The 26,001-nt window shown below is 46.2% G+C and overlaps 1 protein-coding gene across 2 annotated transcripts; it reads left to right on the forward strand.

Moving 5' to 3' along the window:
• The first annotated feature begins 714 nt into the window (after window positions 1–714).
• On the forward strand, window positions 715–25,325 carry N4BP3 (NEDD4 binding protein 3). 2 transcript variants are annotated; one of them, XM_081848600.1, is made up of 5 exons: window positions 715–858; window positions 18,639–19,070; window positions 21,068–21,604; window positions 23,447–23,704; window positions 24,173–25,325. In XM_081848600.1, exons 2-5 carry the CDS (start codon window positions 18,669–18,671, stop codon window positions 24,740–24,742), a joined length of 1,767 nt encoding a protein of 588 aa, XP_081704726.1. In that variant the 5' UTR covers window positions 715–858; window positions 18,639–18,668; the 3' UTR covers window positions 24,743–25,325. The 2 variants fall into 2 exon arrangements, with proteins under 2 accessions (XP_081704726.1, XP_081704727.1); XM_081848601.1 differs by lacking the exon at window positions 715–858 and adding an exon at window positions 17,730–18,242.
• Window positions 25,326–26,001: the final 676 nt, after the last annotated feature.

Consider the following 26,001-nt stretch of genomic DNA (forward strand, 5'->3'; position numbering starts at 1 on the left):
ATTATCCATTGGAAGACACTGGGCATTTGTTCTTCAAAAGTACACAGGTGTTCTATTCTCAAACACCCTTTAGCCTTGGTTACTGCATAAAGTTTGGGAAATGAAAACACTGGAAGACAAGATCACACTCAGTACACAACTTCTGGAGTGAACCAGCCTTCAACCCAAAACCTGCAAGCAAACTTTTATCAAAGTGCTATAATTTAAATTCTAGGAAGAGCAATTTCCTGTTTTTAATTAAGTCAGCCCCTGCACTTTTCTGCTCCCGGGAGAGTCCCCGTGGGCAACCACCTCAACCTTTCGGATTTTCCAGAGTAATGGATTCTGGCTGCAATCGCTTGCTCTTGATGTCCCAGCTCCGAATTTGCTTCCTGCGTATTCATGGAATAATTCCATGCTTTTGCACTCGTCATCTCAAAAGGTGTAATTTTTCTTGGTCTCGGGGGACAATTTAGCCACTTACGCAGGTGCCATTTTACCTGAGTCAGTGGGAGGGCACCCAGCGCAAGTGGCCACTGAACCTGCCTTTACCCTGCGTCCCATTTGGTTTGGGAGGTTCAAGTTTGCGAAATCCAGGCCGCGCTTTGCCATTGCTCTTGCCGCAGCACCGCGAGGGCCACTGCTCCCTTCGCTGTTACGTGGGTAGGCGCAGATGCCGAGCGGATCCAGACCAGGTTTTGCCTCCTCCCCAGCGGCGCAGCCAGAGACTCCCGGGCTCCTTGCCTGCAGTGGGGTGTTCAAATCTCAGCGAGGGAAGGAAGAGCCGACCGAGGGGCTGCCGCAGCAGCAGCAGGAGGAGGTCGCGGGATGGAGTCCAGCCCAGTCTAGCCGGGGATCAGGCTGCAGGCAGCAATCATGGTGAGTCGCTGCTGGCCGCCGCTCTCCTCGGGGAAACTGTCCCGGGTCCCGGCTAAGGCAGGGACCTGTCCATCTGGCGGGTGGCTCTTTGTTCTCATCCGCTTTCGGACAGTGGCGCTTGCTCCCCCCGCCCCCTTCTCCCGGGTCTGAAACCGAGATGGATCTAGCCCTCTCTCATTTCGTTTACACGTGGTTCCCCGATCGTCTGCGAATGCAGCCCCGAGCGAGCAGCGTGGCTTCCCTTTGGGGGGTCTGGGACGGGCTCAACAGGGTTCCCTTGGGACGGGGTGGCTGGCTCATGGGGCCGGAGTCTGAGTGTTGCTGGACTGGAAATGGAGGCGTCGGGGCGCGCAGAGACGGGGAACCCTGCCCGGTCTCGTAACGCTGCCCCGGGCTTCGCAGCTAAGGAGTTCGGTGGTGAAGATCAGGCTAGAGGGCCGCAGCTTTTCGCCCCGGCGAAGGCGAATGGTGACCCCGCGACTTGGTGTTGGAAAGAAAGGCGCCTCCTTTTATTGGTGAGCGCCGTGGTTCTTTGGGAACTGCGCAGCAGAGAGGCTCTGCGCAGTAGAATGCTTTCCCGCTTGACTGCGTGGTAGCAATGATGGTAGGGGATATCTAAACGATCCGTGCTGGGAGCTTATGTCAATGCAGAGATTGCCTCCCGGGTAACTTTACATTGTGACATTCATTCTGGGATAGCTTTCTACCTAGTCGTAGATCTGGATAAACCGGAACATGTACTTGTGCTTGTGTTTGTGTTTGAAATTAAAAAAGCACACAAAACAAACAAAAACCGTACAAGGACTTGACAAGCATCACATGTGGCAAAGATCTGAGCAAGTCGCATTACATATTTCTGGCCATCAAACACCCTGACAGTTTACTCCCGGAAAGACAGGGGTCTGCCACACTTCTGGGGTTAAAGTGCTCTTTCTTACCGGTATTACATGAACACCCACGTTAAGTGCTCCCTGGAAATAAAGTAAAAGCTGGGAAACAGTTGAATTGTAAAGTATCCTGTCTGTTAACTGAGAGTGAGACCAGCTCCAGATATCTAAAAGGAATGAAGTGCCACTTTTTATTCTTTGATAGCCCCACTGCTCTCTCAGCCAAGGAGGTAAAAGCAACAAAGGAGTAAACTTTTTAAATTATTGAAACTAATCTTTACGCACATTGGAATTGCATGGTGTGGTCTGTGAGCATGGCTCTGAGGTGTGGCAGATAATCTGGATGAATTAATCTGGAATACATACTTTATGATTATTTTGTATATGTATCCCCTTCTGTGCTATGCTAGCTCCATTGAACGTTATCCTTTCGCCACTTCTTCTGGCCTGTTATTTCTAAGGAACCATGAAGGTGATCATTCTCTTCCTTTGTGGTCTCCCGCCTAGCACAGGGCAGAGCATTCCTTCCAGAGACCCCCTACTGTGTGACCAGTGAATGCAAGTGACATATTGAGATTGTTAACTAGAGTGAATTGAATGAAGCCAGCACAAGAGACTGCTCCCCTTTGCTAGGACTAACCCTATTGTTAGAAGAGACCACCCTGAAGGGCTATGGACCCCCACGAGCAAAAATTCCAGTCCCTTTTGTAACTGGACACCAAACACATGAATATGGCGGCATACAATATAAAGCCAGTGGTTGGCTTGAATATTTGACCTTCCCCCTCCCACTTGTGATCACCTTCAAAAAAGTCATCCTCATAAATGTTAACATTGTAAAGTTTTACTTTAACAACCAGGGAATCCTGAATGTTTATGAGTGACATGTATCTACCCTCCCTCCAGATTATAGTATCTGAAAGTCATTGAGTAATCATGCCCAAGATCACAGGATCTGGAAGGAAAAAACTGAGTGAGTGTGACCAGCATGTTGAAAACACCTGTCTCCAGATCTTCACAGCATGGAAATTGGATAGGAGAAGGGACAAGATGAAACCTTGAAGGACACTGTAGGACATACCCAGGACTAGAGATGAGGGAGACATCTCTTCAGTTCACATTCCAATGAAAATTTACCTAATTTTCAAGCCAATAGGCAAACCAGCACACAGTTATTCTTCCAAATTTGCACATCTCTGAATTTGAGATGCTGTTCTTCAGCCAAAAAATGCATATAAAGGAAGAGCGTATATTGAGGGAAAGTGTGTACACAGATGTGTATATTAGTGAAAATAATGTCCAAAAATGTATTAGGGAAGGTTGCCAGCAAAGATGCATGTGTTGGGCAGAAATGTACACAGAAAGGTGTTTATTGGGAGAAATGTGCAAAAAAGTACAGATTTTTGTGTTGACTTAAAAAAAAAAATCAAACTGTTGTGGAAATAGGACAAATTGAGTTTAAGCATGGAAAACAAGAAACCTAGACAAAACAAAACTGACAAATTCATCCATCCCTATCAGAGCTGATTATAGACATCTACCATTACACCTGGAATCCTTTTGCCAGTGGTAGAACAACTTGATATCAGTCCTAGAGATGCATGTCAAGCCCCACCTTCACAACCCCAACACATTATTATCAGCAACATCAAGTTAGAGAGGTTGGAAAGGCAGGACCATTCGTCCACCAGCATCAGCAACCCCCACCTGCAGATCAAGCTATAAAATACAGAGCACGGTTTGCCAGGATCAGAGAGTGGGTACACTGCAAAAATAGCTTGAAATGATTCATACAGCAAGCCACGCCACACACTGCAGGGGAACACAATAGCCCCCAGGCTCAGTGATCACCAGGGGAAATTCCCAACGTAACCAAACCCTGAAAGTCTAATAAGATCAACATTGCGCAAGTTATTTTGTTGATCTCCAGGCATACATCATCCAGCAGTGCCATAAGCAAAATATAACCCAGATCAGAAACAAGATTGGCTTGCATCCAGCAGGCCATTTATCTTTCATTACTACAAATCACACGCCGTTCGAGTGGCTCATATGGCGGCACTTTCTTCTTCACTTGCCTTACCAGATTCTATTTGAAGTGTGTAGTAAAAAGTCCCTGAATATTAGTCAAACAGTAAAGGTTGGAGTCTTGACAAAGGAATCCAAGCCAAATTCGTGGGGTTGTAAACTCAAATGAGAGCTTTATAATGCCCCTGAGTTTGCATGTCTTGCTCTTAAGTGAGCACTTTGTTGCTTTGTACCAGGGGCTTATAAGGCACACACTAAGCTACCCATCTGACTTTATCTTGTCGCTTTTAATAATATGATGCGTTATAGCAATAGGTAAATAAATAATGTACAGACATGAAGCTGATGACACTTCCCTCCTTTGAGAATGGTGTGCTGCAAAACACAAGTGTAATGTCATGGCAGGAGGAAATGTGGGGATGACTAATGGCTAAACAGAACACAACGCTCCATCCTCTGTAAAGATATGCTAGAAAGCTCCTTAAAAATGAGAACTCCCGAAGTTCTGCCTCAGGAACCGGATTCTGTTCGGCATGCTGCAGCCATAAATCCAGGAAGGAGCCTCATAATGTAGTAGAAATGAGCACCTGCTCATGTACAGAAGGTCCTAGTTCAGATTGTTGAAGCTCCAGTCAGAAAGAATCTCAGGATCCCATTTCCTGTGAAAGGATGGGGAAAGTGGCTACTTACTTGAAGACCTTGAAGAATCACTGTAGAAAATACAGCCGTCTGATTCAATTTACAAAGAAGGCGATTTTGTTTCTTGAATCTCCAAAGTCTAATAGTTCTTGATGACTCATTGGTGTATACATGTTTGGCTTTCAGAACAGAGCATTCTCTTTCTGGGATATCTTAGTAGTCATTTTCTCCATTCTTTTTCTGAGCAGTATAGATTGTTAGCTATGTAAAGATATATTCAATTCATACCATTTTAGTCTCTGTCATCCTGTTGTTTTGAATGGTATATAGATCATAAAAGCAAGACTGAGGAACAGCTTTAGAAAGTGCTTTCACTATAGCTGCAGGTCATTTAAAAACAAATCTCTTATGCAGGCATAGGCAAACTCGGCCCTCCAGATGTTTTGGGTCTACAACTCCCATCATCCGTAGCTAACAGGACCAGTGGTCAGGGATGGTGGCAGTTGTAGTCCCAAAACATCTGGAGGGCCGAGTTTGCCTATGCCTGCTCTTATGTATGTATGTGGGGTTTGGGGGGGGGGTTTGCTTCTTTGCGAGACAATTGGGGTCATAGAATCATAGAACTGGAAGGTACCCCGAGGGTCATCTAGTCCAACCTCATGTGCATCTTGTACATTAGCATTATGATGAATTTGGATGATGGGAGTTTGGAATCCAACAATACTGTATCTGGAATGCCAGTTTCCCGATTTCTGGTGTAGCGGTTGAGCAGTTCTTTTGATGCATGCATTCCTTTTTTGAAGGAGAGCTGATCAGTGCAGAAGCCAAGTCTGAGAATACTTATACTCAAAGGAATGTCTGGATATTGCTTCTAACCTTGAATGCCCCAACATAGTCAACCTTACCTGCCCGGGGGTTTCACAAGCTGCTTCCTGTGAAATTGCTATTTTTAGATTTAGAAGGATACAGGAAACATGAGCCACTTCCTTGTTCAAACCATTGCCTCACCTTCTTTGGAGAGGCAACTGAACAGTTTACACGGGCAGTACATGGAATAAGACTCTCCTGCTCTCAGGGTGTTGGTCTTGTGCCTAATGCTCTCACTTTTGTACTGTAAAATGTGTGCAAACTTGCTGAAGAGCTGCAATTGGGTGTGGCTTCCCAAAATGTATACAATGGTTGCACATGTAGCAACTGTCCTGTTCCCCACCCCCCACCCCGTCTCCCCACTGCATGAAAGTGCATTTGGTATAGCAAACAGCTCTTGGAGCAACCTCCATGCAGTGGCTCCTGGAGAAGAAATCTGTAACGTTAGATGGTCCACATTAGATGACTGATGAGAGGGGACTGACTTAGTTGAAAAAGTTTGTCTGGGCTGTTATATTGACTGAACTTTACAGTTCTGGTAGCTCCATCTCTAAAAAGAAATCGTAGATCTCTGGAGAAGTGCAGGAAAGGGTGATCAAAATTATGAAGGGTTGAAATGCCACCCTTTGTGGAAAGGGGTAAAGTTATGGTACTACATCAGTTTGAAAAAGATGATTTATGAAAAAATATGTGGCATGTGATCCCCCTCTATTCCCTTTCATAATACTAAAACCTGAGGTCACCCAATAGTTTCACAGTACACCCAGTAGATTCAGAACAGAGAAAAGAAAATAATTTCAAACAAAGTGTAGAATTCACTTCCATAAGGTGTGTTGATGGCCACAGGCTTACATAATGATTTTAAAAGGGGATTAGGCGAATTTATGGTGAAAGATTATCACTGGACACAATAGGTAAATAGAACCTCCCAAGTTTAGAAAATGTATAGCACTGAAATCAAGTTGGAGGTGGTGGTGAAACAACAGTAGAGGGCTGTTCTGCTATCAGCTTCCCTGAAGCATCTAGGTGACCATTACTAGGAATAGAATGGTGGACTAGATGGACCTTTGGTCTGAATGTCTATTTTTATGACATTCACAGTCTCCTTCAGATGTTCAGAATCACAGCAAGCTTCTAAAAATCTGATGCTGATTTAAAAGTCATTCTCAGTGACAGCCACATATTGGAGTCTCTTAATTTGCCTTCTGGTTTATGAGTCTTGGCATAAACTGCAGTCACATTTTTAATACTTGTTCACACCATGAAGCTTATCGCCTTCTCTTTTTTGAGAAAGAAATGAAATTAACATTGACATTCTCAGGAGAGACCAAGAGTTCCTTGGCCCAGAAATGTTACAGCCCACACAAGTACAGTGGTACTTTGGTTCTGAAACACCTTGGTTCTCAAACAACTTGGAACCCAAACACTGCAAACCCGGAAGTAAGTGTTCCAGTTTGCAAACTTTTTTTGGAAGCTGAACATGCTCCGTTTTGAGTGCCACACTTCCGTTTTGAGTGTTACATTTCTGATTTGAGTGCCACTCTTTGGTTTTGAGTGTTACACTGAGGTCTGTCTGTTTTTGCTATTTATTTTGCGTTTTTGTTTTTGTGGCTCTTTTTGTTTTGTTTTTGTGACTGTGTGGAACCCAGTTCAGCTAGTGAATGATTGATTGTGTGACTATAGTACATTGTTTGTTGCTTTCATTTTATGGATCAACGGTCTTGTTAGATAGTAAAATTCATGTTATATTGCTGTTTTAGGGGTTGTTTTAAAAGTCTGGAACGGATTAATCCATTTTGCATTACATTCTATGGGAAAGCACGCCTTGGTTTTGGAATGGACTTCCAGAATGGATTAAGTTTGAGAACCAAGGTACCAGTGTACTGTATTAGTGTGTTTGGATAGTGAAGTTTCAGCTTTTAGTGTCAGGAATCTTTGAACCTGACTTACTCTCTGAGAATTGGACAAGAACTGTTAAGTGATGACACAGCAATTCTTCAAACAGCTCTTCTTTATTCAGATGCCAGAACAGAACTGAATTAAAGGGCTCAGTCAGCCTGCTTATATAGAGCTCTAGTACCTTGTTACTGTAACAACTTTCTAAAACTATCCAATCACTGAATGTCACTTTCGATCCTTCATTTGCATAACTATCTACAGTATCCCCCTGCTGGCCCAGGGTGAGAACTTCAGCACATAACAAGAACCATGTCCATTTAGCCACCACTGCATCCTTACGGTAATGTGCCTCCAGATCTCAAATATCCCCAGTCATCTCTTGCCTTGCATTGCTCTCTTACGTGTGCTTTGTTGCAGTTATCGCTTGCACTGCTAGATCTTCCTTTCCTGCCTTAAACCCTTATTTCTACAACAGAACATGCCCATGCATCGCTTCTAGATTCTAACTATGGATGGTTTCAGGTGTTGCATTGGAACACTGAAAAGATAATGCTCTTTCCATGCTTCTGGGTAGTAGTAATACTGTAACAGCAAACTAGCATCTTCAAAAGGAGCTGTATAAGCTGGATACCTGTTTAGCACATAGCAGAATGGAAGCAGGATGTGTAAGTTATTCATACATTTTCCCCCAGCAGCAATTCTGGGTAGTATCCAAAGCCATCTTCAGTTTCCCAGACTTTGCCTGCTTCAACTTTGAGCCTACTTCATTTACATGTCCCTGACTTAGCCCTGACCTCTTGTATTATCCGTCTGTCACTGTCAATTTATTATTACATTACAGATTTGCCCAGTTTGTCCTATTGCTGCAAATACTTAGTGGAACATCAGAAGAACCCTGCTGGATCAGGCCAAAGGAGGCCTATCTAGTCCACATCCTACCCTCAAGAATTGGTTGGCCACTGTGAGACTTGGAGAAAGTCCCCTTATGCAGTTGGAAATCCTTGCAGAGGGCATGTGCTCTGAATACTGCCCGCTATTACAAGTGAGGTCTCTCTCACCATAGATTTGTATATTGGCATAAATGGAAGGGGGTCTGATCCTACAGGGAATCACTAATTCCAGTGTGTGACAAAATTATTATGTTATTGAAGTCTGCAGAGGCTAGACTCTTGGCAATTCCTGCAGCAAGCCAGTCTCTCGCCTCAGTTCTTTTTTTAGCACTTATCTCCACAAGAAATGCCAATTTAGCCCAGTCTTCTGGCAATCACTGGCATTTCAAAATGAGGTGAAAAGTCATGCAAAGCACACACATTGTAAGATAATATACCTCAGAAATGTCATACCCCTATTTTTCATAATGTGATGGAATTTTGCCCTAAGGCAGGAAGGATTTATTTTCCTCCACCTATGTAGCACCAATTATTCTTGCTCTAGTTACCATTTATAGTATAGCTGCCCAATTTATCTTGGTTAAATTCTGATACTTAGATACGACCTGTGTTGGAGATTTTCATAGGTCAGTTAAAAATTAGGTGAGCGTATCCTTTAATCAGTTTGCAACTAGCCCTAAGGCAAAGCAATCCTATGCTTTAATTTTTCTTTTCTTTTTTGGCAAGGGGGGCGGAATGCACCACCACTGCACTGCTGGAACATCCCCATATCCTATATTTATCAAGTTGGGGACACATACACACACACACACACACACACACACACACACACACACACACACACACACAAATACAAATACAAATACAAAAGCAGCATTAGAAAGGGAGACATCAAACAGGGCCAGCATTCCTGGGAAAACTGACACTGCCCACTATGAATCAGGGATTGTGCCGGCAATGTGACTACACAGCACCCAAGTAATTTCCTGGGCAAGAGGCTTGCAAATATCAAGTGTAGCCCTCCTGCGAACAGGGATTAAAGATTCAGGTAGGGAGGTAAAAACTCTTTGGCCAAGCAGCCCAAGGGAGGGGTTGAGCTGTGTAACAAAAGCAGCTAGCTACAGACACTTGCTGACAGCAGCAACTTTCAGTGACTCACTGCATAGAGCACGGGGCTGGGAAGCAGGATATGAGAGTGTGAGCCCACTAGAGGGAGGGGGCAAATATGGCCGTGCTCACCTTTTGTAAGCCTAGCCACACACACAAACACACACACAGTAGGGAGGGAGGAGGGGAAGGGAAGGAAAAAGCTATATCGGGAGCAAAAGAGAGTGATTTTCCAAGGCTTGAACCCACACTGCAAATACAGTGGTACCTTGGGTTACAGACGCTTCAGGTTACAGACGTTTCAGGTTACAGACTCTGCTAACCCAGAAATAGTACCTCGGGTTAAGAACTTTGCTTCAGGATGAGAACAGAAATCGCGCGGCGGCAGCAGGAGGCCCCATTAGCTAAAGTGGTACCTCAGGTTAAGAACAGTTTCAGGTTAAGAACATACCTCCAGAATGAATTAAGTTCTTAACCCGAGGTACCACTGTACCACAGAGCAAGAGAAACAGACAGTAGACACACCATGGGGCATTTGTTTTCCCTCCATCCTCAGCCTGAACAACCATGCATAGATGCCAGGAGCTCTGGGGCTGCAGAAGAGCAGGCTGGAGGTCCCTGGTTCAAATCCAAGGTGCAACTCCGCGCTAGGGAAGGTGAGGGGACACCCTCCATGCACAGCCGGGATAGCTCAGTTGGTTAAAGTGTGGGGCTGATGATGTCAGGGTTGCAGGTTCGATCCCCGTATGGGACAGCTGCGTGTTCCTGCATTGCAGGGTTTGGACTAGATGTTCCTCGGGGTCCCTTTCATCTCTACAGTTCTATGATTCTTTGTGCCCAGGCACATCTGTGCCAGTCAGGAGGAGTGTTGCATGCCCATTAACCTGATTCCTGCATGGCCTGCCTAGCCCTTTTTGCTCACCTCTGCTCTCTGGCAACCTACATGGTCAATCCACCTCCCTCTCACTTTTGCATCCCAACAGGACCCATTGCTTCTCCTAGCTTTTTGTTATAAAGCAGAGCATTACTGAGCAGAGAATATCTGGCAGGAGAAATATATCCAGAAATTTAAAATTATGTGTTCTGAAGCATAGACAAGAGGCCAAGGGGAAGAAACAAAATGTGAAGCTTGTATTGGAAAAGAATGTGAATAGGAAGAAAGTGAAGGAAGGTATATTTGGATGGATTTGGAGCAGTATGCGGAGTGCAGAAAAGGTTGAAGAAGTATGACTGTGCTTTTCCTAAGGGTCCTAGAGTCCAATGTGAAATTGTAGATGGGAGATCCTTCAATAGATGATTGAAAGGAAACTAAGAGGGAAAAGGAACTAGATGAAGACTTGGATAGAACTACATGGAGCAAATTCAAGAAAAGGGTGGAGTCCTATGATGCCCACAAAACATTTCAGAAGACAGAGAACAGTGAAGAGTCATTGGACATCAGACTATGAACTGAACAGTAGAGAAAGAGATCTGGCAGGAACTGGCGTCCATCCCAGTTGGCATGACAGGTCTGACTGAGGAATTTCCATACAGATTCAATGTGTCACAGTCCTAGTGCTACCTGAACAGGTTCATCCATGTGAACCAGCCCAACTTCATTTTATTCCAGTTTGTATGCCACCTTTCCAAATTACTGTGTTTGAGGTGGTTTAGAACCCTAGGAAATGACAAAAGATACGCTAGAAATCACTGCCGCCCTGTAACAATTCAAAATATAACAAAAAACAATTAACATTCAATAATTTGTTTCACATATAGTATCAACAACATGACAATAAAAGATAATGACCCCATTAGCTAATCATGAAATTATTATGAACAAAACAAGACGGTATTAGGAAATATTTATTTTATTCCATTCTCTATGTGAATTACTTCCTATAAAATATCTCAAAGTAATAAATACATCAACAATAAATACGTGTGCGTGCGCACACACATATAGTTTCAAATATAAAAACAATTTCAGTTTGATGCAGATACTGAGTGGGATAAAAATATCCACTGCAAAGGCTAGTTGAAGAACAAAAGGCATTCAATAGACTTTGAAAAGATAACTGAGGTAGTATCTGTCTGATAGAAACAGTATGGAGTTCCCAAGAGCTGGTGCTGCCATTCTAACGACCCAGTTCCTACATTGTACAGAATGGCCCTCTTGATTAGATGGCATATGCAGAAGTCCATTTCTCTTCACAGTGCAGTCATTGGTTGGGCATATACAGTGGTGCCCCGCAAGACGAACGCCTCGCAAGACGGAAAACTCACTAGACGAAAGAGTTTTCCGTTTTGGAGGTGCTTCGCAAAACGAATTTCCTATGGGCTTGCTTCGCAAGACGAAAATATCTTGCGAGTTCCTGCGGTTCCCCCCCCCTTTTTTCTAAGCCGCTTATCCGCAAAGCCGCTAAAAGCCGCTAATAGCGCTAATCCGCCAAGCCGTCAATGGGCTTGCTTCGCAAGACGAAAAAACCGCTAGACGAAGAGACTCGCGGAACGGATTCTTTTTGTCTTGCGAGGCACCATTGTATAAGGAGTAATATACTTTTACATTCTGGTCCCAAGCTCTATAGGCTTTGTATAGCAGCACCTTGAACTTAGTCTGGTAGCTAATTGGCAGTGGGTATAATTTTTTCAGCAACAGCATAACACAATGGTGATAGCCTGCCTCAGTGAGCAGTTGAGCCACTGCATTTTGCACGATCTGCAGTTTCTGAACCAACTTCATGGGCAGCATCACATGGAACATCTTGCAGTGGTTCAACCTGGAGGCTACCAGTGCATAAGCAACCATTTTCAGGCTATCCTGGTTCAGAAATGGCCATAGCTGTATTGCCAACCAAAGCTGGTAAAAAAAGCACTCCTAGCCATGAAGGTCACCCCAGCTTCTATTTATTTATTTAAAACCATATGACCACTTTTCACCATATGTCTCAAAGCAGCTTACAGAAATAAAAACACCCAAGATACAATAAGTGCAGTCATACCTCGGGTTGAAGTAGCTTCGGGATGAATATTTTCGGGTTGCGCTCCCCAGCAACCCAGAAGTAACGGAGCACGTTACTTCCGGGTTTTGCCACTCGCGCATGCGCAGACCCTCAAAGTGACATCACGCACATGCATGGAAGCAGTGAATTGTGACCCGCACACGCGCGGACACAGGTTGCGTTTGCTTCAGGATGCGAATGGGGCTCCGGAACAGATCCCATTCGCATCCAGAGGTACCACTGTAGAGGGGAGAACATTAGAACAACATTCATGGTGTGAAGGTCTCCTGGTTTAACCTGACACCTGAAACTTAGCAATGACAGTGCCTGCCTAATTTCTAATGGTAGGGAGTTCCTTAGAGTAAGTCTGTTACAATGGAGGCATGACTTCTTGTTGACATGAGTTGTGCTTCTGGTCCATGGGGGACCACACTTCCCTGGATGATCTCACTGATCAACCTGGGACATATGGGCTAAAGCAGTCTGTAAGGTATCCTGAGCCCAGGTTGTTCAGGACTTTGTACATGGTAGCAGATGGGAAGCCAGTGCAAGTCTTCTAAGTCCATTGTCATGTGTTGGTGGTAGTCTGTTTCTATCACCAGTCTAGCCAGAACATTCCACAATAGTTGAAACTTCTGGATGAAACACAAAGGCATAGTCTTGAGGTTATCAATACACATGGAATTTAGTAGCCAGGTCATCCCTAATCAGGAACTGCCACACTTGGTGGGCATCCAAAAAAAGAACTCCCAGTCACTGAGGCCACCAAGTTAGTTCCAGGAGTACCCCAAAACTATGTACCTGCTCCTTCAGGAGGAGTGCAGCCCTATCCAGAGTGGGCAACTGCCCTCTCTCTTGTATCTGGGAACCAGCCTCTAGTGTCAGAGTTGGATCCAGGAGCACACCTAGTCTACAAACCTGCTCCATTACAGGAGTACAACCCAATAGGAAGGCAACTGTCCCATTATTGAGACTTGGGAACCACGTACCCGCAGCATCTCCATCTTGCAATGATTCAGACTCATTTTTTTGGCCTTCACCGAGTCCACACTCTGGTCCAGGGCATGCACAGTCTCTCCTGATTCAGATGGGGTGTGAACCTCTGGGCCAGGAACGTTTCAAGAGTCTTGGCACTGTGTAGGAATCTAGGCCGCCAAATCCTCTGGGACATCTATTGAAATGCCCCATCCTATCTGCCAGTCAACATGGGATAGGATCATTATAATGAGCCTTTAGCTACTGTCGCTATCCTTTGTCATGTGCACTGGGGACCCAATTATGTGCACCAAGGGTGGAGAGCTCTTACTCCTCTGCAAGAACTGTGTCAACATCTGTTAAAGCTGGGCGGGCTCTCTGCCACAAGCCTACTTTGAACAGACTGTATATTATCAGTACATGTGGGAACATAAATGAGCTGTGTGGAAGTCTGTTGCCATGGAAACCTTCCTCTTTGGGACTGCCTTGATCTACTTGATATGACTGGAGCTGACTTACTGGCCTCTGCAAGAGGGAATGTGGAGTCCCGGGTTCTGTGGCCAGTTTGACTGTGGACCTTTTTTGGCACCTGTTGGCAAAGCCCCTTTAACATTGTGCTTCCGTACTTGTGGCAGCTTTTTGACTCAGGGTTATGAGCATGTTGGACTGATTCATTATCCGATAATTAATGAGCCGGCAGTGCTTAGGGTCATTATCTTGCAGGGTCAGAGCATGAACATTTGGCAGCAAGCTCGTTTAAAATGGAGGTGCAGAGAGTGCTCTGAGGTGCTAGCCTTCTTAGAGCCACTGCCCTGGGCAATTCAAGAAATCAGCCCTAATTTGGTAGTGATGGAAACTGGAATATTGAGATTACCTTCTTAGAGGCCTATGAATAAATGGAAGGAAGTGTAGAATAGAGCTCCCCCCCCCCCCGGGTTATGACTTTTGCTTTGTGATGTTTAGCTTATTTTTTTAGTTGATTTTTAAAGTGTTTTATGAATTGTAATTGTTTTCCTGATGATTTATTAAATATTCTATGTTGTTTATGGTGTATTTGTGATGTATTATGCTGTATCATATTATTGTTATTTATTGTTCGTAAGCCGCTTTGGGATTCATTTGAATGAAATATATTATATAAATATAATAAATCACATCAAATCAGTGCATTGAGCTCTTACAGTGGGCATTTAGGCTTACTCATGCAGAGGATGAGAGTGCCTTCTGCCATCTTTTAGTGCCTTCTGCTAGCTTACCTGACTGGTATACCAACGATGACTATACTTGGACAGAGATAGCCTGGCTTCAGTGATCTTGGTGTGTCTTGGTAACCTAATTCGGTCACTGTGAGGTGTTGTATGTTGGACTGCCTTTGATGATGGTCCAGAAACTACAGATAGTACAGAATACAGCTGCAAGAGTACTATTTGTTATACAGAACTGCCTCTCCTGATATGCCCCACGGAGGACCTTAAGGTCCACATATAGCAACACCCTAGAGGTCCTGGGCCCTAAGGAAGTTAGATTAGCTTCAACCAGAGCCAGGGCCATCTCAACTCTGGCTCCGGCCTGGCGGAATGCTCTGTCTCATGAGACCAGGGCCCTGCGGGATCTGATTTCTTTCCACAGGGCCTGTAAGACAGAGTTGTTCCACCTGGCCTTTGGCTTAGAATCAGTTTGATTCCCTCCCCGTCTTTCTTTTTCCTTTCTCCTCCTATGAAGAGACTGCATCCTAATGTTTTAATGTTGTATCTTAATCTTTTAAATTGTATTTTAATCAACTTGTTTTTATTATTGGTTGTTAGCTGCCCTGAGCCCGGTCTTGGCTGGGGAGGGTGGGGTATAAATAAAAAAATATTATTACTATTATTATTATTATTATTATTATTATTTGGGGCTGGGTACTATGAGCCTATTATGCCAACTACACTGGTGCCCAGCGTGTTGCCAGGCCCAAATCAGAGTGCTGATTCTGACCTTCCAAATCCTTCATAGTTTGGGGTTGCAGTACCTGAAAAACTGCTTTCCCTCCTTATGTACCTATATACTCTGAGATCAACAATGGGGATCCTTCTCCGAGTGCCACCACAGCTGAGATACAACAGGTGACTACGAAAAAAACCTGGGCTGCTCAGTAGTGGCTTGCCAGAGAGGTTCTCTCTGCTGCCTAGCTAGACGTCTTTTCGTCCCCAGGCAAAACCCTTTCCTATTCTCACAGGTTTTTAAAATCTGTCGCTTTTAATTTCTTTATCTACTCCCCCCCCCTTTTTGTGTGTGTGCTTGTTTTCTTTTCTGGAATTTGTTTTCCTATCTGGAATGTTGCTGCCTCTTTTAATGCTGTTTCTGTATTGCATTTATTTTTTGTGATTTTTTCTTGTTTTAATATTTCTTTGCCCATAACCCAAAGAATAACTAAAGTAAACAGGCAAGCAAGCAAGCAAATAAATGGATACCATTTTAAACAGTAGATGGGAAGATATAATAATCCCTGGGTGTAGGAAACTATCTTATCAGGACTAGTCTAGCCTATTGCTTGCTGTGCTGGTTTCTGCTCAGGGAGTTTTTGTTGGACTTCTGGGAGCATTCGGAAATATGGCTCTCTACCTGCTGTCAGAAGTTCACATTTATTTTGCTTCATGTGTAAACCAGACCTTGATCTGTGGCATTGGGAGACCAAACATTCATTTGCAAACAGTTAACAGCAGGCTTTCAGGCTCCCTCCTAGTAATGCCGAGTATTCAAAGCCTTCACACCTGCTCAGGAAATGATGCTGTCTTGCCCATCTTGCCTCCCAAATATCTTTTCCGGTTTCCTCCAATTCAGCTGTTTGTGCTTCCAGCTCATCTCTGAGCATGTTTCCAATTTAGCTCCCTGAAACGCTGCCTCATCAGAATAAATCTGTGCCAAGATACTTACTTCAGTTCTTGCCCTGAGAAATCACCAAACAGTTTAAGACACGAGTCCTGCCTTTAGTTAGAGGGGACACAGAGAATTGTTACTCCTTATATTATTGCCTCTATGAGGAGGCAAAAATAGCAAGTCATATATGCTTGTTTCTCTACTGTTCAGCTTTGCCAGTGTATATTTGGAGCTAGGTCTGGAGACAAGTATAAAGAAACTGGGTGACATTTCTGAATTTTAGATGTCTTGAGATTTATCCTACCCCGAGAGTGCCCACTCATACATCACCAAGAAAGAGTAAACCTTACCAAAAAGCGGTAAAAAAACCCACACAAACCTGTAGTAAATCTGTATGTGCTAATTCATATGTATAGATGCAGATTTAGAAAGAACTGATATTTTAGGTAAAAGTACAATATATCTATCTCATCCATAGTGGGAAAGATTGACCAGGTGACCTGTGTGCCTCTCAGTCCCTGTTGAGGGGCAACTTCAAAGACAACCCCCCCCTTGGTTCTTTATCTTTAAACTGGATTCTGACCAGACAGCCCAAATAGAGAACTGTCCTCTCCATAGGGGTGCCCAAACTTTTTTCAAAGAGGGCCAGATTTGATGAAGTGAACATGCGTGAGGGCCAACCAAAGTTGTTGAATTTTTTTTAGGATTGAAGTTGTTGAGCATTTTTTACAATTTTACCCCAAAGTTGCTGAGCTTTTTAAAGGATTTTTACCCCAGAACATATACTGCCACGGGGGCCGGATTAAATCGACCAGCGGGCCGGATTAGGCCCCTGAAACGGACTTGGGACATGCCTGCCATAGTAGGACACATGGCCAGCCTATCTGCCCCATGGAAGCTGGCAAGCATTAGGTTGTGGCAATGATGACAGAGAAAGTGTTGTGAATCCATGGTTCCATGGCAATGCTGAATCTTTACCTTCCTGCGTACATGGTCATGCTGTGTGAGTGCTGAACTGTGAGGCCGGGCTAGCATATTCTTGAAGCGCCATCAGTGGCCACATCATAGCAAGAGCACACCTCAGTGAGGGAGAGGTGTCAGTGGTTCCACACACAGCAAGAGGGCTGGAACTCAGAGCAGTGGTGGAGCTGACATGTCAGCATCTGGTATGTGCCTTCCTTTCTTCCTTTCCCGCCTGTTAACCAACTGAACATCAGACTGTACTCTTAACTAGCCTAGAGCTAAAATAAAGGTCCTGTTCTGTGTGAGAGGGAAATTGCAGTTGCATCATCACTATCACAATATGACAGACCAAGGCTGAATCCTGGTAGGAAGCGCCTTTCCTCATTGTGGTCCCATCAAATATCATACCAGACTCGTGTCCTGTTCTGATTGGCCTGTTAAGCCACAAAAATATGCTACCAGCAAAACCTTATACAGTGATACCTCGGGTAAAGTACTTAATTTGTTCCGGAGGTCTATTCTTAACCTGAAACTGTTCTTAACCTGAAGCACCACTTTAGCTAATGGGGCCTCCTGCTGCTACCGGAGCACGATTTCTGTTCTCATCTTGAAGCAAAGTTCTTAACCTGAGGTACTATTTCTGTGTTAGCGGAGTCTGTAACCTGAAGTGTATGTAACCTGAAGCATATGTAACCCGAGGTACCACTGTATAGGATTCGGACTGCAGTTGACCAAGTGGGCCAGGGGAGGCTATCAGTGATCATCACTGGAGCAGGATGTTCCTAGGGACAGTAGAGGCTGCCACCCAGTATATAATGTATCGAGCAGTGGTGAGAAACTTGGCACTCTCCATATGTTGTTGGACTCTTGTTCCCATTGGCCGCAGCATGGTCCACGGTCAGGGATAATGGGAGTTGTAGTCCAACTGCATTGGCCGGAGATGGTGGGGAGGCACAGGTTCCCCAGCCCAATATAGGCTTTGCAAGAGTTCTTTTATTGGCGGCTAAAATAAGGAAATGATTTGCAGTAGCCTTGGTGAGAGAATAACTGGTAGCTGCGCAAGTATTGTCAGTTTTGGAGCTCCTCCTTTGCCATCCAGCGTGTTTATTTTCGTTTTCCACCCTACTGCCTGAGGCAGGAGGAGGAGCTAGATATGGGAGTCAGCTTGTCATCAGAGGAGAGTAACTTAGGCTTCTGTGAGGAGCAGGTCTGGGTGGATCCTGCCTCCTTGTTGGGAGTTGCTTCTTCCTGCTGAAGCATCTCCCGCATTTGGACTCTGCTCTGGCTGGGTGAGTAAATAGGTCAGTAAAAGGGATACAGGAGACGGGGCCCATAGTTAGCTGTAGGGCAGGGGTGGGGACCTTGCAGCCCTCCAGATGTTGTTGGGCATTTATGCCCATCAGCCTCAACTAGCAAGGCCAGTGGCCAGGATTGATGGGAGTTGTAGGCCAACAACAGCTTCTGGACTCCCTACCCCTCCTGTAATATCAGTGGCTTCTATTGGTGCGTTTGACTACCAAAGCTTAAGAAAGGACTTGTTTCCTAGCATGGTGTCACTGTGAACTGGTGTGAGGACCTTTCGCTGACAGGAATGGATTGGGATAGATTTTTAGCCTGCTGTCCCTACAGGCTGGTGGGAACAAACATATCAATAACTTGTGTGCCTGTGTGACTTCTTTTGGCAGTGCTGGCATTCCGCTTGTCGTTAAATCTCCATGGCAACAGCACAGGCTTCTCATGTGACCTGTGACCCTGGCAATTGTCTTTTTGATCCTTACTCTCTGGATTCTGAGCCTGACGACGGCAGCATGGGCAGTGTGGGCAGCCTAGTAGAGAAACAGGATTTCTTGCCAACTGCTCCGGGAGGTCTGCGCGGCATGCGTCAGCCAGATGGGCTGCTCCGGAAAGGAATGTCACAGCGTGAAGTTTTTGGCTACTTGCATGGGGGCAAGCGGGACACCCGGGCTGAGAAGAAGCACCAGTCATCTGGAGGTGGCTTTAAACGGGACTATGAGAGTGACCGGGAGAACCAGTCCCCCGAGCGATATTTCCGGGACAATCAACGGGCAGCTGATTTCTCCAAAAGCTCCTTGCCTGAACGTGGACGCTTTGACAAGGTGAGCAAGCTGGGGGTGTGGTTTTAGGAAGGAAGAGAGAGTTTCTTGGCAGAGACTGACTGGAAGGGGAATGGGGTGGGGCTTCTTGGCATAAATCCAATGCATTTTCCCACCAGTAGTCCTACAGTATTTCTGTTGTGTTGAAACAGAAAGCCTTTAGCTGTACATAGGGTCCAGCAGTGTGTGATGTGGGGATATTGGATTAATGGGGTGTTTTGGAGGTCAGGAACTTGCTGTCCTCCAGGTGTTGTTGGACTCTAACTCCCATTAGCCAAAGCCAACGGTCAGGGCTGTTGAGGGCTGTAATCAAACAATGTATGGGAGGGGGGCACAGGTTCTCCACCACTGCATTGGAGCATAGGAGGAGCTAATGGACCCGGAGGGACCTAGATCTAAGGAGATGCCGTTTATAGTGGACAGAACAACTAGATTGGCTACTGTTGCTGTACTGTTGCTATCGGTGGACCCTAGCATACACCTGGCCTCATGGCCACCAAATTCCACATTGTCTCCAGTATGCTGCTGCTGCTGGCCAGGGAGTGCCCAGCCTCCTTGGTCAAAGAAGTAGGCTGCCCTGGCCTGAAACTTGTTCTTCTTTAAGGCCTATGCCATTTATCTTCAACATCTGAACGAGGAAGTAGTTGAGGGGTGATCAGTAGGGAAAACCAATCTATATAACGGGGCAGCAACCCTTTTTTAGACCAAGGGCTGCAATCCTTTTGGGGCTACATGCCAGTGTTGGGTGGGGCCAGAGGCAGAAGTGGGCAGAGCAACAACAAATGTGAATTTTACTTTTGTGCAGGTGGCTAGTTTCCAGGTGGCAAGCGACAAGTATTATCAATTTCAATCAAGCACACGCTGCAGCCAAGCAAAAACATTCAGGGCAGTATTTCCCACCCCCAATAACCATCACTTTATTAATGCAGCAAAATGAGTACAGTGGTACCTTGGGTTAAGTACTTAATTTGTTCCGGAGGTCCATTCTTAACCTGAAACTTTAGCTAATGGGGCCTCCCGCTGCCGCCGGAGCACGATTTCTGTTCTCATCCTGAAGCAAAGTTCTTAAACCGAAGTACTATTTCTGGGTTAGCAGAGTCTGTAAACCTGAAGTGTATGTAACCTGAAGCATATGTAACCCGAGGTACCACTGTACTCCCAAGGCATGTGCAAATGGATCTGCATTGTCTGAGAAAATAGTCTTCTCTGATGAGGGAGTGCACCACATCATCTGTTTATTATCTTCTGAGCTCCGAGTGTTGGCAACGCTGATGAACGAACAGTAGACAACAACCCAGGCTCACCACTTTAGCTTCAGCATCAAGTCACACATACTGAAAATCATTCCCAGTAGATTCATGTAGTCTGGTGTGTGTCTTCCAGGATAGGGTTGTTCTCTGTGGATAGAGGTTTGTATCTGAGAATGTGATTTGGCCGCTGTGGGTTCATTATGTTGTTACCGGCCATTGTGCACTGCCTATGGCTACTCTGAACAGCCCCCATCGCAACACCAGCTTCCGCTTCTCTCAATACTCAGAGCAGTATTAAAAGAAATAATTTCATGAGCAGAACTACTTCTGCTTGCACAATGGGACTCCCATTCCCCACCATGTGAGGTGTGCGCCTCCCCAGATTTGTTCCGGAGTGTTGGGGCAACCTCTAAATCAGATTTGGAGGACAGGGTGGAGGGAGAAGAGGGGGAGATTGTTGCACAGGGAGAATTCCGTGTGCTGATGGAATGTTCACCAGAGCACCATATTGAATTCCACCATAGCGCTATATTGAATTCCATCCTTGAGGCAGGTCCAGTAGTGGGTGTGGCTGAGGAAGGGCGTGTGGCTTGAGAAGAGTCCCAATGGCCAGATAAGAGACCTGCTGTTTTGCACCCCTGCTATACAGAACCAACTCTACAAATTGCGGCAAGAACATGTTGACCTCCTTCCATCCCTGCTTTGCTCATGGGCTGATGTACCTGCTAATGGCTCTTGTGTTCCTTCCAGTGTCGGATAAGACCCTCTGCCTTCAAGGTGGTGTCTGGGAAGAGCTTGTTGTCCATGCCAGGGCTGTCATCAGCCAAAGGCCAGAAGCTGTCCAAGAGCAACGGGAGCCTGCACACGCTGCTGACCCAGAGCAGCACCAGCAGCTCCTCGCAACGCGGCCCTCTCCGCAGCCACCTGCTGCACACCATCAGCCTGGACGAGAGCACCAACTCTATCCAAAGCTTCCCCACCTACACTCCCCGTTTCAAACCTGCTCCAACCCAGCTCAGTGCTTCCGTAGGCCACATCAACCATATTGGCGGTTCCTTAGACAGGGCTTCTCGGGGGCCACGGGACCCTTTGGCTGTAGACAAAGCACCTCTGTCTTGCAAGAGCCTCAGCCGCCTGCAGAGCTCTGGGGAACCACCCCCTCCGTATGAAGCCACATACTCCTTGGAAGATGTGGTGAAGCAGCTCGAGGACCGGCTGACTGAGAAGGGCATGGAGCTCCGCCAGCTTAAGAGAAATCTGAGTGAGAATGATGATCCCTTCACACAGGTGGGTGGATTTTCACCACAGGATGGGCTTATTTGGTCCTGTGGAAACTACAATTTGCTCTCCCTTTCCTTATTTTGCCTTCTCTTTTTTGGATCTTGCATCATCTTCCGTTCCTAAAGCATCCGATCCTTAATTTGCATCCCACATACATCACTGTCAGCCATGTCACCCTTCTCTAGGCTTGCTAGTAGCCACTTTCCTGGATGCCTGTGGTGAATAAGAATGGCCTCAAGGCAATGGAGAAGCTTTTCTATGGAGTAAGAAAGCTGGTTGCTCCTACACTGCTTTCAGGCTTTCAAAGTGCCATACAGATTACTAACATGGGTATGTTGGGGCAGGTGGACTAGTAACAGTACTTCATTGCAAGCCTGCTTATTTGCAAAACTCTCAGTGTCTGATTTCCACTCCTATCTGGAACCAATTCCTGCTACCAATCTAGTCCTGAGCTACTTTGAAAGAAAGGGTGGGATATAAATTTAATTAAATAATTCCTTGCACATTCCTCATTACGTATATAACAGAAATAGAGGAAAGAAAAAACAGTTTACATAGGAGATGTGTGTGAAGTACCGTGTGTACCAGTGGAAGGAAGGAGTAGAGCATGTAATCGTCGTGGTGAAGCTTTTCCATACAGAAATGGGTAATACTGAAATACGTGTTGCTGAGGGATCTCCTCTGTGGAGCAGACTGTAGAGCTGAGAAGTTGAGCTCCAATTTTTCTGCCTGGTCTGATTTTATTTATTTTACTATATGTATATGATCATTGAAAAACATCTTATCTTACATTGGTCCCAGCGCCAATGTCAAGGGAGCTGAACTCCCCACAGTGAAAGACAATGGCCAAATTGTGTTACAGGCAGGGGTTTAAAAATAATTGTGCAATTATGTTCATAAAAGTGACTTGCCCAATTGTCCCTATGTGAATAATTTGTGTGGTCTAAAATATTAAACAACTACTTTTGGGGGCAAACTTTTCTGCTTGATTTCCTTGAAGGAATTCTTAGCCTCCCTAGGCTGTCAGGTAAATGGTGCTTCATAGCCCCTTTTTGTTTTACTTGGCTTTGTTTTGAAAGTCTTCTTTTTTGTTGATGATGTGGAGAGCACAATAGAGTGAAAAAAGTGAACTGCTCAGATAATATTGCAGGGTTTTGCTGCCCATCCATATCTTCTGTTTGAAACATGCAGTCTTACTGAGTGTCAAGCTATGCTCTGGGGACAGAATGACTTGGCAGTTCTGCTGTCACTGGACTGTGTTTCGCTCTACTATCCTTAAAGTGCCAAGGAGTTACACATCATGAATAATGGAAAGCTGCTCCTTTTCTGAATCATAACATATGTTAATTAAGTTTATACAGTCATACATATTCAGGTTGATTATAAATGAGCTGACTTATTCTGAAGCAGGCTAGTACTAGCTCTTCTTACCAGTCCTGTCTATAAACAGACTGGCAGCAGAATCTCAGGATGTAGACTCTCCCCAGTTCTGCTATCTGGATCCTTTCAGAGGTAACCAATGTGGTATCTCTAGATGTTTCCATACTACAACTCCCATCATCCATGACCATTGGTCATGCTGGCTGGGGTTGATGGGGGCTTAGAATCCAACATCTGCAGGGTACTGTGTTGGCTATGCCTTTTACCTTGTGATGCTATGGACTTAAACTGAGACATTTAAAGAATGAGTCCTAGAGTAGAATAGATTTGCCTTCCATAGAAAGCCTGAGCTCTCTGGATTGGGATAGCTTTTGGACTGAGAAAAGCCACTGATTTGCCAACTGAATTTGGCCATTCATCTCAAGGGCTGACGTAAGACCCCTCCATGATCTTCTCTCATTTTGACAGATGTTTGAGGACAAACAGCGCTTGTGGATGGATGAGCTGGATGAACTGAAGCAGATGTATGTAGCCAAGCTGCAGCAAGTGATGCAACAGGCCCAACGCAGCCAGCGGGCACTTCAGCTGCAGCTCTACAAAGCTCAGCAGGAAAAGAAACGGCTGCAAGAAGAGCTGGACCTTCAGCAGAGGCAGTGCGAGGAGCTGAGGCTGCAGCAGCAACAGGCAGAGCGCCTGAGCCCCAAGTTGGAGGAGACCCAGTGGGAGGTGAGTGGGGGAAACCCATACAGAGCACGGTGCCAATGTCCACTGTGATCCTGGCTCTTCTTTGCTCCTCAGCATGCTCATGGTTCTACTGGTGTCCATGCAGCCCCATCTGGGAGAGGAGGCTGCCAGTTCTATTGAACTCTGGTGTTTTTGCAAAGCAGATCAATTCTTACTAGACAGCTGGCAAAGTTTTTGTGGCTACTGCTTCCCTCTTGCCAAGCTGTAGAACTAAGTTTTCGCATGCAAAGCCTTATGTTCACAATCCTATCTGAGCAACTCCCAACATCTCCCTTTCTCTCTGGTCTTTGTTGTTGCTTGGTTGACTTTGCTGTGGGCATGACATTGTCCTTTGGAAATATTCCAACCCTTTCCCTCTGCTGTGCTGCAGCACCCAGGATCCAACAGCTCACTGCTTCTCTTTTGTCTAGTCTTATCCCCTGTTCTCACCCTAATGTACTGTTTTGACAGGTCTGTCAGAAGACTGCAGAGATTTCATTGCTCAAGCAGCAGTTCCGAGATGCCCAGGAGGAGATAGCCCAGAAACTGGGTGAAATCTTCAGCTTGAAAACACAGCTGCGGGAGGTCCGAACAGAGCTGCAAGCCAAGGACTCGCAACTGGCACAGTTGGGGGACTCTTTCCAAACCTTGCCAGAGCGCAGCTCCCCTGTTCCTCCACGGGACTCTCCCATGCAAGCATGCCAGGACTTTTTGGGTTGTGAAACAGATGACTCTAAAAGTCAGGGGATGCAGGGGGAGAGCGCAGAGGGCGCTGAGTGGCTATGGGGAGAATTGCTGCGCGAGAGGCGCCAGGCCCAGCTACAAGCTGCAAACTTTGAGCAGGAGCGGAAAACTTGGCAAAAGGAGAAGGAAAAAGTCCTGCGCTATCAGCGGGAGATTCAGGCCAGCTATATGGAGATGTACTACCGGAACCAGACACTGGAGAGGCAGCTAAGTGAGTTCCGGCAGTTCCAAGCTGAGCCCAGAAGTATCAGCTCAGAGCCACCTTGGATTGAAAGAGTTGAGTCCTCAAAGATCTGAACAGTATGCAAGGGGCTCTGTGCTGGAATTACAAAGGGGAGAGGTACCACATAGCAGCATGGACCTTAGGGTTTTGGTAGAAGAAGTGGTTAAACTAAAGGGCTAGTTAACCTCGCCCATAGAGATTTTGAAGACTGCTGCTGTCCATGGAATGGAATCCCAGCATTGCACCTGGCATTTTCTGTCAGTCCAGGTAGGCCTTTGCCTCCCTGTCACTGCTGTCTTGGAGGGCAGAATGCTTTCCTGTTGTGTCCTGCTTTGTGCCCACACTGGCACTGTCCGTCGGGATGGAAGGCTTGTTATTGTGGAGTGTGAACAGCCACGATTGGGAGCTATGGCCCTTCTTGAAAAGGTCTGAAGAAGAATGTGCAAATGATGGTGCCACCAAGTAATGAGCCCTTCGTGAAGCTTTGGCTGTGTCTCTTCACAACTTGAGACTTGGCCTGTTGTGCTGAGCAGCAGCGGCGGGGCAAGCTTACAACACAAGGCCCACACAACTGGAGCTTCTAAGACAGGCACAGCATGAGGACCAGTGGCAGAGCAAACCGACCATGCACCTGGGGCAGCACACGTGCCCTGCGCCTGCGGGGCGGGGCCAGCCAGGGCAGGACACTCTGAAGGGCTTCTGAGGAGTCTGCCTGCCTCTTCCCACTCAGCCGCCCTACAGCTGAGGGGGAGGCGGTGGGCAGGCCATTTGGGGTAGCATGGAGCCTGCAGGCGCCCAAGCCCACCGCATCACTCCCAGGCCCTGCAGTGAGTGCTGCCTGGCATTTTGTCTCTCCCCTCAGTGGTGACACCAGGGGCTGGCCGCGCCACCACACACCCCTTCCTCCCCCCCCCCCCCCTGCTGAGAAGGGAAGGTTGATAGCAAACCCACCTCAGCATGAGCCTTGCCCTGTAGGATTTGTTTACTCTCCACCTGGCTTGTCCTCATCAGGGGCGGAGGAATGACAAAAGGGGGGTGACAAAATGTGGGGCGGCACTCACCACGGGGCCTGCAGTGTGCCTGAGCCACATGTCTCTCCTGGGAGTGACAAAGTGGCTTGGGCGCCCACAGGCTCCACTCTACCCCAAACGGTCTGCCCACCGCCTCCCCCTCAGCTGTAGGGCGGCTGAGTGGGAGCAGGCAGACTCCTTGGAGGCCCCGTGGAGCATCCTGCTTCAGCTGGCGCCGCCCCTGGGCACAGGGCACACGCGCCACCCCAGGCACCCGATTGGCTTGCTCTGCTGCTGGTCCTCATGCTGTGCCTGTCTTAGAA

The sequence above is a fragment of the Podarcis erhardii genome (assembly GCF_964252035.2).
Source record: "Podarcis erhardii genome assembly, chromosome: 2".
NCBI lineage: Eukaryota > Metazoa > Chordata > Lepidosauria > Squamata > Lacertidae > Podarcis > Podarcis erhardii.